We start from the raw sequence: 17,764 nt of genomic DNA, 5'->3' as shown, positions 1-17,764 counted from the left end.
ATTGATAATGGGCTATTTCACCAATTTCGATGACAATAAAAGTATTGGAAATATAGAATATTTGTTGATCTTTATTCAATCCGAAGAAACGCTGGATTTTCCTGCTATTATCATGTAGGCGATGGCAATGAGGTTACAGTTATAAAATACGAACTATAGATTTAAATGAGACCAGCGTCCATAAATACGTCAGAGAGTGAAACAGGCCTAGACAGTTACTCAGCATTTCCCGGTAGAGTTGCAATTATCACTGAATTAAACCTTTCTTAAAGGAAAGACAAGACAATCTGTGAGGGTGGACTTCCTAGAATTGCGCAGGACATAATCAACATAGAAAAAGCCACCTCAACACTGGCTGAGACTTTGTTATTGACTTTTTATTTTTGTGTGACATGTGTTTCTGTAATGAAGTAAAATACAGTCATTAAAATGTTGCCATGTATTAAGATGCTTAAGATTTGTAAAAAGAACAGTTTGGATTTCCATGAAAAAAAAAATGTAAGTTCTAAGCAGCTAAGCAAAAAAAAAAAACATTCATAAAGAACTTATTTTACAAATCAGTGTTTACTTACAAATTCATTTTAACAGGTGTTATTAATTTACAAATTCTTTGTAATTTTTTTACAACTCAGTTTTTATTCTTAAATAATTTCTCTTAAATACGATTTGTACAAATCTATTATTTATAAATTTATTTCGAAAATCTGTAAAAATAATTTTCAATAATTTGTTTTAAATGAAAATAGCGAACGGTTTTAGACCAAATCCATTTTAAATAAATAATTTATATACAATACAATATATATATAGTTTTTCAAAATAACTTTTTACATTACCGTTTTTGAATAACCAACAATAATAGCAACGACACTTAATCTGGGTGGATTAAGCTTACTCCAGATTAAGTTGATTGCGTCCTGCATCAAGGCGGTCCAAACATGCCGAACAGCATTTGATACTTCAGATATCAAAGTTTCCAGTAATGAACACTCACATTTTTAATTCCACCTCTGTCTTAACTGTTCCACTTCCAGCTTCTAGTTTGCCACCTCTCTGCTTCATCCAGTAAGTGGGTGCGATTAGAGCTATCAACTTGCTGACGAATTTCCCCCCAGAGCATCGACAAACATGACCAAACCATTTAAGAGGCATCGTGTTTCTAGTGGCGTTCTGTCTTGTACGAATGGTGCCATTTGAAACTTGGTTAGAGATAGATATATAATATACGAAGGCCTTAAGTGTGTGAAGATTTGTTTTACAAGAGTAAACACTTATCAAGGCCAGAAGGTTACTTGTGGATAATGGTTAATGAATGTAAAGTGGTAGTTTAGTAATCATTAATGGTGTAGATTGGGTATGATTATTTTAGGAGACGGCTAAACAAGAACTTGTTTACATTGGACTGTAAGGTTACCATATTGTAATCGGCCGGGAAGCAGGTAAATTGAACAGTGCTCTCCATGCGGGCAGTTTTTGGAAAGAAGCTTTGTTCATGAAAGTTGAGTTTAGATTTAGGCAAAGATAGAGAGCGAGGAAAATTGTTGATAGTAATTGTAGCTAGTAGAGTGTTTTGTGAAAGTTTAGCAAGGATGGCCATAGATTGGAGCTCAGACGAGCACTTACCTTGAAAATAACGAGAGAGCAGAGACAGGCTCGCAATGTCTCTTCTGTGGGGAAAAAGGTTGCAGGGAACAGAAAAGGGGCATTACCGACAATGTTTAGACGCCGATTTTAAACTTTATCATCATCATGCAGTCCGGCAGTCTTAATCTTTATAAGCAAAATAGGAAATGCAGAGTAGCACCTGCTTAGATGTGGCAACAGTATTCCATTTTAGACTCTGATACAGATAGGGAATTGCATCGGCAGCCAGATACCTAATAGAGCGGCAGAATAATCGAACCATTTTTCCAGCAATATTAACAGATTTGATGCATGTGCTCCATTTAAGATCAGGAATGAAGGTCAGTCCCAGAATCCTGCTAAGACGTGGTGCTTCCTTAAGACGAAAGCCATTCATTTCAATTGGTGCCAGATGGGGCTAAACTATTCACACCTCATAAAGCATTATATATGTATGAATATTTAAAATAGAAATAAAACTTTATGCGATTTTAAAATGAAAAATGTTTTTTATGCTAAGACTTCTAATATATAAAATTCTTTTTTTTCGGGGCAAGATATTCTTTCCTTTACCTTATTAGTTGGCATTAATCCCAGGGGGGTGTTTAATCAGTCCGTTTTACAGTATGTTAATCATTTGGGGCAATTTCATTCAAAAGCACATTAACTATCGAACGATTATCTGGAGATAAAGTTTATTATTACTATTACTTGTATCAAAGTGTACAACATATTATATCTTAAATCGGAGGAAAGAGATTAGTTTCCCTAATTCAGAAGTACGCACTTTTAATGAGATGGATTTTGCCTGCCATTACAAATAAAATCTTGTTGAAATTTGATTAAGAACAAAGTGAAAACGATTTTACTTATTTTTTTTACAAATCTAATTTTTAACGCGTTCTTTTTAAATGCCTGTACTAAAACCCAACTTTAAAAAATAATTCAGCAAGATAACAAATACCGTAGAGGATGGGCACCCTAAAAGAAGGAACTGTTAGGTTGGTGCAAAAATTATGTTTTTATATATATATATATATATATCGTTGAATGTCAAATAACATTTTTGCACCAACCTAATAGAATCGACAGTCAAGTAATCTCCAGACTTCTGGTTAGAAGAGCCGTATTCATATTGGCCGTTGTTCCGTAACTGAGAGTAAACTTAGTTTTTATATCAGAGCTCTACTTCATTCTTTCTCTTTCGGGATCACACATTTCAATTTTCTGTCTTTGTTCTGAGTAAATAAATGCCTTTAAAAACGAAGCAGCGTTCACGCGGGTTTGTATTAAGAGTTGAGTTTAACAGCGCAATTAGTGACGGCATCTAGTACTACAGCAAAGAAGATACGCGAGTATATATCATACACGTGACAAAAGCAGTATTCTATACGTCAATAATTTCAAAACAAAATTATTTAGAATACTCAGAACAAATCTATCAGGTGTACACGAGATATTTTATGTATGTAAGCATCACTTACCTGCTGCGGCTAAAACATTTAATGATAGTCCCAGAAGGATTAATGATGTCACTCCAATTTGAAATTTCATTCTGAAAAGAGATTTAAAATGATTAATTTTATGGATTTGCTGAAGCTGAAAATTTTTCCATAAAAAATAAAAATAACATCTTAAAAATGAAAATAAAAATTACTAAAACTTAAAATACTTATGCTCTTGCAGCACACACACACACACACACACACACATATATATATATATATATATATATATATAATTCGTATTCCTGTCTGTCTGCTCACAATTAGATTAATATATACAAAACGTTTCTTAGTTTAATCTTTCATTTGTTTCTATATAATATCATTCTTGCAAAATATACAATTAAGGGATCACCTCATTTGCATTTTACATTAAAAAACATTGATTTTACTGAATAGCGATATCCTAGTTAATGATTTTAGCGAGGGAATGGTTTTAAGTATTCTGTTTAAAATTATTTGTAATAAACAATTATATTAATAATATACTTAATTTATTTGGAATTATTATTTCCAACATCGACCTTTTAAAAACATTTTTAGAATTATTTGCCCCTGGACACTTCTATGTTTAGAAAAAAGAACTCAACAAATAAAATAATTTGCTAATCTCAAGTTTCTAGCCGGAAAAACAATTTCGTGTAGATAGAAAAATGTTTGACTTTTAGTATTTTTTTTTTTTAATATTTAAAAACAAAAACAAAAAAAAAAACTGAAGATTTCATCTGTTTATTTTTATTCTTTAAATGGCTATAGAGAAATCGGTAAGTTTTTGTGACAGCATCATTTAACACCTAAAAAAGATGAAGAGCTACTGTCCCTCTCTAAATTCCACAATTTACACTTTCTTTTTACACGTTAATCTCATCGATTACAAACTTGACTTCCTAATTTAAAAAAGCTAATTTTTACAACGTGACCCAGCGTCGTTTAACCCATAGTAAATAAATGAAAAAAAAAAAAGAAAAATGTAGAAATACTTTTTGAGGGGCCTAATACGCTTAAGCAGCCTTTATAAATAATATGAAAGAAATTTTGAAAAAAAAATTCAACATTTTAGAGTTGGGAACACTTTTCTATTTAAATTTAACGTAAAATGAGCACCCAATTTGTGGCTATTGTTGAAGCGTTGAACGAGACATGTCACATCTAGCATTTTTGCCAGTTTGGCGATTGAGGTGGAGAGGGGGGCATGACAAATACAATTTAGTTTTTGGTGGGAGGAGGAATTAAATTTAAAGATAAAATAACGATAAATTTAATTAAGTTTTATGAGACCATTCTGTACTTTCACCTAACAATTTCATGGACAAAACAACCCCCCAAATATAACACGTTCCATTTTTGGGGAGAGGAATTACATTAGAAACATAAAATGACGAAAAATTTCATTTGCTTTTTTGGAATTAATTTTTGTTGGATCTTCATTTTTCGCAGGGGTTAAACGACGCTTGGTCACGTGGTAAAAGATTATTACAGAATCTTTGACTTCTTCGAACTCAAACTTTTAAAAACAAAAATCCCCCCCTTCGAGAAAAAAAAAAAGCAAATCGACAAAGCCTCGTTTATAAACGTTACTTTTTTAGGTTCACAAAATCGTGAGTTCTTAGGACAGTAACCATCCCAAGTTGGAGTTCCAGGTTCGAGCCTGCCTACTTGGTTATTTATTTGCGATCGCACGGGCATTCGCCTCTGTTTTGTTTTAGGGAGTTTTCTTTCCAGTGCTCAATATCCGGAGAATAGTTTCTTCTCTTTGTATCCCTTCTGCTGAAAGATCTAATGTAGAGGGTATCAGGTACTTCTTTTGGGGGACGATTACATTTACATGTTTTTATCCGTTCTTTTATTTTTGAAATTTTTGTGGGGGTATCCACGTTGCCCATAATGAAAATGATTCGTATAGCAGGCGTGTTCCAAACGGAACTTCATGTCAACATAGACAACGCCGGGTACCCGTGCTAATATATATATATATATATATATATATATATATATATATATATATTATAAATAGACGCTCCCATATGAGGGTGGAACAATGGTAGTCATAATTATGGTTTTCACTCCCCTCAAAGTTCTTCGTCGGGTAGTGTCCGGGACATTCCTCAGGTGTGCATCTAAACATGCCTCACTTCAGGAAGCGTCTGTGAGGATGTATGTAATTTTCTATATGTTGGCGCCGCAGGGGTACCGAACATCTTTTACTTAGCGTCATATATGCAGATTGCTTTGGTAACCTTTCCTCTTTCCGAGGGAGTTCAAACCTGCTGGAAATTCTTTCTGTACAGAAAGAACCTCATTGTTGTCTTGGACTGTCTCATTCGACCAATGCATGCAGGAGGGCGCTGGTGTTGGTCATATGTGACAGCGACCAAACTCTTGCAGGATGGTAGTTGCTATGACACATTTTGATGCCAAATAGTGGGTAGCGATTGTTGTAGCTTTGCTCGTCTCGCTCTGCCTTGCTATCGCCTCTAGACAAATCTGCGGCAGAGCAATCCCAGACATTCTGTAAACATGTGGCAAGTTGACCGATTTCAGGTTATGGGTAATTGTCCTGCATATCTTATTTCGCTCGACGTCGATCTTTTCAGCATGAACGGAACGAGCCAACGCCGCTTTGTTATTCCCTACACACACCGATCGCTGTACGACGCTTATCTCAGCACAAAAAAAGAAAAAAACCCAGCTATGATGAATAAATAAAATTGAAAGTTTACGCTGGTGAAAAAGCAACAATTTTGTCCTCTTAGCATTTAGTTAAATACTTTTCTGAAATAAATGATATTTGAATACGTTCATTTGTCACTAGCACAAACAGACACACACACACACATAAATAAATAAATATAGAAATAAAACAAATGAAATTCCTATTTCAGTCATGTAAATAATTCAGTGAAAGGAGTTTCAACATTACCTATAAACTTTAGTAAATAAAACCATGTTTCTAAAGGGAATGATGATGGTTATGCAGAGAAGGTAGTTTGCTCTTTATTGAAATCTAAGGTGAAAGTAGAGAATAGTTACAAAAACCCTCCCCTCCTTAATAAGTTTCTAAATATTAAATCAACACGGTACCTTCTCAGCATAAGTACCGAAATTTATATATATATATATATATATATATATATATATATATATATATATATATATATATATAAACAATCATAGAACGTTACATCATACACATAAAACGACGAAATAAAAACTTACAATCTCCATTTTTGTGAGCTTGAGCTATGTTTTCTTTCCTTCGATTTTTACAACTAGCACCAACACTTTTATAAACACAGCGACTTTATTTTTCCGGAGTTGCTTCTATTTGCACATGCTCTTCACGTGTACGTCCACGAGATTCGTTTTTATTATTTTTCACTAACACGTGGTTTACATATATGCTCTGAAGCATTAAAAATTAATACAGTCAAGAGGAGACAATTCACCATAATATTTAAAAAAAAAACGATTTAAAGATCTATTTGAAAAATGATTATTTTTCTACAAAGGCAAATACTTAAAAAAAAAAAAAAAAAAAAAAAAAAGTTCATGCTTTCTTAAATTTCAAATTTTAATAAACAATTAAAATATAAGCATCTATTGTATTTCCTCGGCAAGCGATTCTTTTAATTGCGTGTGTTCAAATGGAAAATAATTCCCTTTTTGTAGTAAAAAAAATAATAGTAACATTTAGACTATTTTCACAATTTCCCCTCTGCAATTTCTATAGAACGGAAGAACTTCCGGTCGTGTCTTCAGACTTAATTCCGTGACATAACAGGTTATTTGGATATAGTGTAAAGGCCATCTTTACGTATGGTCGCAATGTCACCCATCACTCAACGACTTACATATGATGCCTTAAGAATTAAAAAAATTGACGCCTGAAAGTTTTTTTTCCTTTTCCCATGATTAAAGTATTTATATATAAAAGAAATGATTATTTAATGAGACAAATTGTTCATCACATTTTTACCTGCATTTTTTTTTTAAATGAAACCGTTTCAAGAAAATTGTTTTATTTTTTTTATTGTACATATATATACATTTTACATATACTGTTTTTAAGTTACATTACATTACAGCCATCTGCATTTCATACACCAATCTTTATTTGAAAGAAACCAAAGAAACAAACACGATGTGATATTCCTTCTTAACTTTCGTAGCATAACTGTTTTAGTTTATTAACCATTAGTGGAACGTTCTGATTACATAGCTATTTTTTTATGTAATCTGTAATAGACTTAAAGCCGTACTATCTAAAGGTTCATTAAACAAATGCTAAGCATACACGAGAAGAACCTTAGAAAAAAACGTTAATTTTGTTCTCTATATTTGTTACTGTGTGTACGTTTTTAGCATCTTAACTTCTTTTCCAGCTCATTCAAGATGGAAATCTACACACAAGCACGTTTAAAATTTGTTTACTCTTTTTCACCTTTGACGTAAGGCGTTACTAATTGGAATCATGTCTATAGGGAAATATATGGAGAGTTCAGCATCGAGATGTTTGTTCACGTTACATTTACACTTCTGCATGATAACTGAGGAAAGTAAGATACAGACAGGTAATTTTGAATTCTACCAGTTCGAGGGAAGAAACAAACGTCTTTCCAGCATATAAGAACTTTGAAGGGGTGGGATTTTGCTGCTTGTTGGGTTAGTTAGGAGTATGTAGGTTCAGGAGAATAAGTGATATGTTTATCTGAGTAAAGTACTTGTAAAACCGGCAGAAGGATTCAATATTGCTGCGGTGTAACATTATTTTAAACTTGGCTGATTGTACAGGATGTATTACATTTAAAACGACATAAATTAATATAAAACGGAATAAAGATTGAGGCAAAAGTTACGAAGAACATTTATACTTAGAAAAATAAACAATTCGAATAAAATTATTTATATGGGGTTATAATAGCAGGATCTTGGGTTTCTCGATTATCCTGGCCAAACAAGGGAGATAATTGGTCTGAAGAAACTTTACTATGCAACATTACTACATGTTTACAAATTTTTATCTAAAATAGGTAGATCGCAGCATCGAATACTCTTCTTCAAATATAGCAATTGATACATCTATATTAATATCTATGTTCTATTTGATCGAACAAATACCGAGATAATTAAAAAAAAAAGCGTTCAATGATTGTGTAAGAGCTGGAAAAAAATAAATAAAACCCCTTTTTATACATAAGTTAAAATTTTATAAAAACAACATCTTGTCTACACTGCTAGAGGGAAGTAAAACTTGGCTCCTAAAAATCAACCAAGAGAGAAAATTTAATAACTAATTGCATGTGCCTTAGAATGATCCGAGGGATCAAAAGGGAGCGTTCGAATTAACAAGCAAGAAGTGAGAGACCACACTAATCAACGGAGTATTGGCAGTAATCTGCAAACGACGTCTAGGTTGGCTTGGATATCGCCGAAGGTTAACCCCAAAAAGAATTGCCAACAAAATACTCGAATGGACCTCGGATGACAAAAAAAAAAAAAAAAAGAGGAAGATAAAAAATGAACTGGAAACAGACAACCGAGAGAAATTTGATTGAAAAAAAAAACAAAAAAAAAAACAGCGACGCTATGTATCTGGCTTCAAATCGAAAACGGTGGCATACATTAGAGCCTGATGCGTTGCAAGACGCAGGAGTTCCTAACTCTCAGTCAATCAGAGAAATACTTAGGGAGACTTAGTAGCAGAAATCACATTTCAAACTTAGTCGTAACAGACCAACTGACAAAGGCTATAATACAAATGCAAAGGATGCGGTTTATGTGACTTTGGATTAAAGGATAAGGCAATTGTGTCCATTGCAAACTGCTCGAGCTCGTTTGCACTCGTTTCATATTTTAAGACATTACATCACTTCCTATCCATCCCATCATGTCGAATTGGCATTACATGACGTCAAACGAAAATACAAGTTAGTAACTAACGATAAAAAATTATTTCAAAATGTGTCTATTGTTCTAAACACTTCCTCGCACTGAATGCTATTCTATATCTCTACACATCTTGTATCAGATCATGCATGGAGTACTGTTGTCATATCTGAGCTGGTTAATCTGTCCCATTTCTGCGTTCTTGATAAGGTGTAAAAACGTATTTTAAATTTAATTGGCCATCACCCTATTTCTCTCACGGGATTTTTCCAATATTAGTCTTTTCTATAAATGTTATGGCAGGTGTTCTTCAGAATTGTCTGATATATTCGCTGCTTCTTTTGTGTCAGCTCGTTTGACTAGTTGGTATAGTAGTTTGCATCAATTCTGTTTTAATATGTCATAATAATACAGCGTCATATTCCTGTAGTCTTTTTCCAAGTATCGCAAGCTTGTTGAACTGTCTTCCCCCTTTCTGTTTTTTCTCCTACTTTCAGCATTGGTTTTTAAAGACCAAAGTCAATAGACATTAACTGTATTTGCAATAACTGTCTTTCGTTCATGTAAGCCCTTTAAATTAAGTGGTTTCATACCTTTTTTGGAGCAATTTTCATAGAAAATTCCAAAATGATTTTTTCTGGAGCAGATACTCCGCCCATAAATACTCTTTCCTATAAAAATGTATTAATAGGAATTGGACTGGAAATAGTTCAAAAACGTGATTAGGTTTCATTACTGTTAACGGACAGTCATAATTCTAAAATTAACTCTTTCCCTGTTGCGAAATCGGACTAGCTTATTTCATCATATCGTAGTATTAAAACGATAAATCGAAATTGGAAAAATCAAAACTGTGACTTATCAAAATCGATATCTGAAAAACTGTCTATCGATTTCAATTTTAGTTTATTTTCAATTAAAATTTCCATTGCTGGAACTAATGATAAAATGAATATTTATTAATGTTAAAATACCAGTAAACCCAATATTCATTAATCATAATAACGGATTCAGGTGACAATATAACATTAGAAAACTGATAATAGTAAAAAGGGTGCGAGCGAAAAATAAAGTTGAAAATCTTTGATTAAATTCTTGAAAAGGAAAATATAAAAAGTTTTTCGAATTCAAAATGAAATTATATCTCCATTTAAAAGTAGATTTGGACGCTACTAAATTACTCCTTCCTTTGAAATTAAAAAAAAGGAAATTCTACGTTTTAGAATCAGAATCTAAAATTGTATCGGAATCGGTGAAACCGTGAAATACAAAAACTAGTTAAATAAAATTCTTCCTACATCTATTTTAGATATTTATCACCTTAAATACATCTCACCTATCTCAAATTTATAGTTTCATCAGTTTAAACATTACTCTATCATAAGCAGCAAGAACCATTTCTAAATTAACAAGACCAAATGCAAAATGTGAATAACAGATAATCTGATGACCAGGGCTATGACAACAGCATATTTTTTTCATTGTTTTGATTCGAGTGGGTGTTCATTGATATCTTATATGCTTCTGTGTATAATTATGTGGTTCTCGATTGATCAACTGTGTCGGATATATACTCGAGAGGCAAAGCAATGAAAAGAATATGCTGTTGTCATAACCCTACTGCCCACTGAGTACATACGAGCTAAAGTAAAGTCACTACCTACATTAGCAGCCACGTCCCCAAAACTCATTTTGCATAGCAGCTAATGCCATTTTTTTCTTGCCCATCTTCAAGAGGATCAAACGAGAAAAATCACGGGACAACTCTTTCCTGGCATCTACATACGTGATTACACAGTGCAACCACATAAAAACGTGTTCAAAATATTTTTGATGTTTAACATTTGCTAAAAGCACACTCATGTAAAAACTCATTTTGTAATAAGGATTGCAAAAAAATATTTACTACATTCAACACAAAGTATTTACTTGTATTTTGTAATTATCATTTCAATTACGTGGAATACTTGTTTTGTTTTATGGCATATCAATCAACTATTGGATTTTAATGCCAGATCAGATGCATATATATATATATATATATATATATATATATATATATATAAAGCTGTGTGTCTGGTCACGAATAGGCTCCTATATGGTTGACTATTTTAAAAAACTGATTACATATAATAATAGATGTATCGAGACACAGGAATGGGTGTGTTTGATCTGGCATAACAGTGGTTCATTAAAATTGTGGGGTTAGCGTTCGTATGTATGGAAATAAATTTAAAAATTTAAAAAAATACGTTTACAAGTGTTTTTGATATAGATGTAAATAATATTTTGATAAGTATGTTTTAACTTTAATAGGGATGGTATAATAAAATTGTGCGGTCTGCGTTCGCACCTGGCCTCCATAGAATGGAAATAGGCACACACTTTAAAAAAGATTCATATCTATCTGCGCAGGTATACTTTGCTAATTATGTTTCAGTTTGAAGAAATATGGTATAATAAAATTATGGTGTGTTTGTTTGCGCCTTACCTCCATAGAATGGAAATATGTCAAAGTGTAACAAGGTTTTTTAATATAGATCCACAGAATATTGTGGTAAGTGTTGCAGTGTGAACAGGTATGGTATAATAAATTATGGGGTTTATCTATTTTATTTTTACTTTCATCATATTTTGCGTTGATTTTGATACCCCCAAATTCGAAGCTATCTCTTTATAACCCTTCCTTTTCATAACCTATCATACTTTCATAAATCAGAGTCCATTTTCTGTAGGCTGTTTTTGAACCCAGTTAAGGACGGGTACTTTTTCTAGTGTGTGTAATATATATATATATATATATTATATATATATATATATATATTATATATTATATATATATATATTATATATATATATATATATGCTCGCAGAAAATGTCACACTAAGTATGAAGCCAATACTCTTTGAAGACACTAATCTCCAAATTATTACGCCCTGACAGTTGTAATTTTACTTGTTCTCAACGTGTTTGTTTTTAATCACCGAATTCTAGTACCTATTTAAAAAAGCAAAACAAAGTAATCCAAAGGGTCGAAGTGATGTAACAACTCGTCCACTGGAATCTCGTCCTTAGACATTACACATCACCACATCGTTTAGGAAAAAAAAAGAATGGCAACCCCTCGGAGATAAATTGACTAGAATACTTTGTTCACTTCCCCTGTCAATCTTTCACAATACATTTAACTAGCCCAAATCACTCAATTTCTATCGGTGTCCTGAACGTGGATTCTAGAACTGCTCGTCTGTAGAACCGTTCCGCTACACTGCTTTCCCGCTGACTACAATATCCATAATTTAATCCATAAATTAATTATACCTAATTTCCACCACAAACGATTATTACGCTACTCTCCCAATGACTACAATACACACATTGACCTTATCCTTGAGTTCCCTCCGGGCCTTGATCTGTGGTTACCCCATTGTAAAAAAAAATCTTTATAAGCAACAGTAGAGTAATTTTTATTATTTACAAATTTTTAACTGATTTCCTAAGTTATTTTTATTGTTATAATGGTTCGGCCACTTTGGGTATCCATCCGTCTTCAGAAGAATCTTGAACAGGTTTATGAATATTTGAAAAATAAATCGCTGCTTATAGAGCCAAGAGCACATGTGAAAATCGCAGTTCCACATAACAGAAAAATCCTTTGATATACATATCAGAGAAAATGGGCATCTACACAAACAATATGAAAGAAAATATGTAAAGTTTAATTAAAAACAAAAATCAGTTTTAGCCTATTTTGCCCATCCGCCATTGGTAAGAGCGAAATACCCGTGAAACAGAGGGAGATAAGCCAGTCTTCTATTTAAGTAATAAGTAGGGTTATGCCAAGAGAATATTCTTTTCATTGTTTTTGTCGGATATACACTCCAGTCAAGACAGTGAATCAACTGAGAGCCACACTAAAAACATAGGATTAACTGATAAATACTAGAAAATCTAATGAAAATATTCTCTTGTCATAGCCCTAGTAATAATCAATAGCAGATCGGCTAAATACGTTAAAACTTTGTTTTTGTTTTTACAGGATAGTCCTCACTTATCAAGGCCCGAAGGTTACTCGGGAATAAGGGGTAACGAATGTAAGGTGGTAATTTAGTAATTATCTAGCTTTGTTCATGGAATCTTTTAGAAGAAGGTACATATAGAGAGTGGAGAAAATTGTTGATAGTTGTAGCTCGTCACGTGTCTTTGTAGATAGTTTGGCAAGGGGGACATAGATGGGAACTTGAACGAGCACTTGCCATAAAAATTTTAGTTTGAATTTAACAGCTAATTCTTAATATTTGGGGATAATTATTTTTGCCCAACACGTAAACATAAAAGCATTTACTTTGAATGATTTTCACTTGTGCCTCATACTGTGTAAGCACCAAAAATTCGCTTCCATCCCGAGAAAATCAGCAAAACAAAGCAACAAGTTGTCTAAAAGAAAACAAATTTTCTGCAGAATGAAATGATAACGGATAACTGGATTCAAAATTTCGTGCTGATTACCGAGTTCAACACAAGTCAACTTTGAAGACAACCGATCGAAATATTGTCACCCCCCCAAAAAAAAAAACACGAAGAAACAAACCCGAAAATTCTAAATAATAGTTCTGTTAAACAATGATTTTATAAAATTATCTTACTTATATACAGCGTTTGGCTTTCTTTGAACTTTAACCTTTAAAGAATGAACAACAAAAAATACAGCCGCACATTCTTTTTTTCTTCTGATGCTTGCGAAAAACAAACAAAAAAAATAAAAGAAATAAGTGATGCTGAAAGGAGAATAATGTCGAAGTTGACATTCTAAATTGGTTTTGTAAAACAGATTTGCTGAATGAAAACGAGTGAGCTTAGTTCAGATGTAAAAGATTTCATTTTAGTCAAACAAATGCTTGAAAGTCTATGAGAATTTTTATAATTAAGACCGGTGCGTTTCGTTAATTAAGAAACTATCTACAATCACAGTAAATAATTTCTTTCTCTCTGTACCAAATCAAAATGAAGCTTCCATGAACTAGTTTTTTTTTTTCTAGAAACTTCCGTTTCATTAAAACTTACTACTCCAAGTAATAAAAGAATAAAAAAAAATCATTCGAAAACACAGTATTTGATAGTAACAGACAATTTTCTATTTTTTGCGCAGTTTCCTTTTTGTAGAAGAATCGGGTGATAATCAAAACCTCGTCGCCAGTGATAGACCTCTTCCTAAAGTCCACACCTTCCCCTAGCATAGTAGGGTCGGTGATAAAGAGCTGTCAGGGGTTTTCTGAAAGTCTAGAATTAATCCCTATCAAAATCAATTGTCCTCGGGTAGACTGCCGCTGCGTGTAGTTAGCAAAAATTCTCGGGTGCAGACCCGTAAATTAATGGAATGAGGATAACGTATCTTCCGCATACGTTCAACCGCAATTATCAAATTTATGCCAGAATTTTTCCGACACTGTATGAAACCGATTATTATATCTATTTTATGGCATATCTATATAGCAGAACCCCGGGATACGGTGCCCTAGGATGCGTTTTTTTTTTTCAGGTTACAATATGGAATAAGATTTTTCCCGGCCTCTAGTTACGATATTATTAATGTTATTTGATTCAGTACACTGTATTTCGTGAGAATTTTTTAATGGCATAGCCCGGGGTTCTATTGCACTTTATTATCTATATCTTATATCATTATTATGTCTATATCTCATTGTTATTTACATCATTATTAGCAGGGCTCCCGACATTGCTCGGCCGTAAAATACACGTAAACATGAAATTTTCTATGCATGCAGATTTTCTATTTATAAAGTCAATTCTCTACCGATTATATCATATTGTACCAGCTATATCGAAGTGATTTCAAAAGTAAAAATATGACTTGGTTGCTCTCCGCTAGAATAAAAAGAAAAACCTAACACTCCAGCCTTAGTAATTATTGTTTGAGCTATCGTGAAAAGAATAAGAAATAGTTAAAAAAATTTTAAAAATTTAACGTATAAATGTATATATTTATATATGCGTACAAATAACGCGCTTAGTCGATTTACACCTGCTAAGTTTCAGTTTTTCTATTTTTCTGGCTAAAACCCCGCAAGAAACGGTTCACAATTAACCTGCCTCGCGCAGCTCTGCGACTTTGTTTCTTGGAGATGCACTTTGGAAAAAAAAAACATACAGACACACAAAAACTGTTTTCTAAAATAGATTATATCTACATTTCATTATCTATATCACGTTATCATATCTGATATATATTTCTATACACGCTGGACCCTTCTAACAACCCCTGCCTGGCTTTCCTTTGCGGACAGACGCCACGCTAGACGATCTAAAAATCACCCCTGCTCAGGTACACGCTATCATACACTTCAAAAGCATGTGGGCCTGATCTCATCCCAGCTGCGCTATTAAAAAAGTGCTCATCCTAAGTAGCTCCAGTTCTCTCCAAACTCTACAACAAATGCCTTAATGAATCAAGCTTTCCGAGCTGTTGGAAAACTGCTTCTGTGGTACCAGTATTTAAGAATTCTGGCGACAGAACTGACCCATCAAATTATCGCCCCATTAGCCTCCTCCCACTTTTCGCCAAAATATTTGAGACCATAATTAACCATGCTCTAGTCCGGCACCTTACAGATGCTAAACTTCTGACTGACAAACAATATGGATTTAGACAAGCCCGTTCCACAGCAGACATCCTCACTAATCTCTGAACATATATACCATTCACTGGACAAAGTGATGGAGGGAAGAGCGGTAGCTCTAGATATATCTAAGGTTTTTGACAGGGTATGGCATGAGATTCTCCTCAAGAAAATTAAATCATATGGTATCACTGGTAGAATACTTAACATAATAAAATCCTTCTTAGATAAGAGAAAAATCCAGGTTGTCCTCGACGGTCGTACATCTAAACAGTGTGATATAAATGCGGGAGTGCCCCAGTGGTCTATCCTTGGACCTCTATTGTTCCTAATATTTATTAATGACCTCCCCGACACCTGCCTCTGAGATGGGTATATATGCTGAGGACACCACGCTCTATAACAGGCATGACAGGAAAACAAATGAACACGTAACTAAAGAAATGGCAAAAACACTAAAGGGTGACTCCAATCTGTAGTGTAATGGGGACATAAATGGATGCTCACATTCAATGCTGCCAAGACTAAATTGTTTTCCTTCAATAATTACAAGAAACCTTCTCTGCCACCAATAGCAATGGCCAGTGACTCCCTGTTCGAGAGTACATCATTCAAACTGCTTGGCCTAACGTTCACAAGAAACATGAATTGGAACAATTATAGTGAAAACATTGCCAGGGCCGCTGCGAAAAAGGTAGGCTCTCTACCGTGCTAGAAAGCTACTGACACCTGAAAGTATCCTGTACTTCTATAAGGCCACCATTCGCCCATGTATGGAGTATTGTTGTCACATTTGGGCTGGTGCATCTGCTGCTAGTCTCTCGCTCCTAGACAAGGTTCAAAAGAGAGTCGCCAATCTGATAGGCCCTGAACTGGCATCTCAGCTTCAGCCTCTGTCCCATCGACGAAACGTTGCATTCCTCTGCCTGTTATACAAGTATTTTAATGGTGAATGCTCTGACGAACTGCAGACACTTGTGCCCCCACGACGTAGACACCCTCGACAAACCCGACAGGCAGCTAAATCCCACCCCCACGCAGTAGAGATCCCTAGATGTAAAAGATCTTTCTACTCCAGTAGTTTCTTCCCCAGAACCGCTAGACTCTAATTCCATTTCAGGTCCCTGCTTCCCTAACTGTACTGACATGCAGAAGTTCAAGTGTAACGTGAACCGACATCTTGCTGCCCAAATGCCAACAAAGTGCCCCAGTAGTTGCTGCCCCTGATAGTAGCCCCCTACACCAAAATGGCAATGTGCCTTGTTTGGGGTGAAAATGTAATAAAAAATAAAAAAATTATTTTAACTATTTCATTACTATTTATACTATATTTTATTAACGTAGTATTTTAAACCTTAAGCTTGGCACGTTTAACTACTAGCTTCGTTTTACAAGTCAAAACATTTTAAACTTTTGAATATTTCGTTTATTCAGCTATTTTATGAAGCTGAGACACGTGCAAGCTTAGAATTGATGACCTCAGAGGAAGATTAAATGTAGACAGCATATGGAGAGGTGTAGAACAGGAGACTTCGAGGTCATGCACACTATGAAAGGATGAACGACAGTTCTTAAGAGGAAGTGATACAACGAACATCAAAGAGTCACAAATAAAGATCTGGCTAAAGAGAAGTTAATTTACATATCAATTTCATAAAACTGTCCAACGCACACTAGCATGTAAAACGAACGTAGAAGAAATTAAAAATAAACTTCTACTGGAAACAATTGGATCCGAGGTTCCGTAAACTCGTTTTACAGTTTATACCCTGATTCGACTAAGTATTAATGGCTGCCACAGGAATGAGGAAAGGATTTTCGTTTGTAAGAGGTTGTTATTGTAACAGCAGGGGAAGTTCCGCTGATAAAGCAATTCTTTCAAAATATTTTATAACCTGGTTTTAAGACGGAAACTTAAAACTGTCTCAAAAAGTCAATTTTAAGCATCAATAGATACACTATTTGGCGCTTCGATATCATACAAACGAAATATTGAATTTCAAGTACAACAAACGGTACCTACGTAATTGACAGGTCTCAAATAGTAACATATCCAAAATTTACGAAAAATACGATGAGGTAGAAAAATAATTAACAAAAAAAAAAGATAT

General features: G+C 33.9%; 1 protein-coding gene across 2 annotated transcripts in view; it reads right to left on the bottom strand.

Moving 5' to 3' along the window:
• The window catches only part of LOC145258239 (cubilin-like), a 1,360,229-nt gene that overhangs the window by 781,295 nt on the left and 561,170 nt on the right, over window positions 1-17,764 (bottom strand). For both annotated transcript variants that reach the window (XM_080116206.1, XM_080116216.1), the window contains exon 2: window positions 3,108-3,178. In XM_080116206.1, the coding sequence (XP_079972332.1) occupies window positions 3,108-3,177 (70 nt within the window). In that variant the 5' untranslated portion in view covers window position 3,178. The remainder of the gene's footprint in view (window positions 1-3,107; window positions 3,179-17,764) is intronic.

This window comes from Euprymna scolopes, chromosome 3, assembly GCF_053919585.1.
Source record: "Euprymna scolopes isolate OS-2025 chromosome 3, ASM5391958v1, whole genome shotgun sequence".
NCBI classification, from domain to species: domain Eukaryota; kingdom Metazoa; phylum Mollusca; class Cephalopoda; order Sepiida; family Sepiolidae; genus Euprymna; species Euprymna scolopes.
Note: the sequence above shows the minus strand (reverse complement) of the source record. Positions and strands in the feature narration are given on the sequence as shown.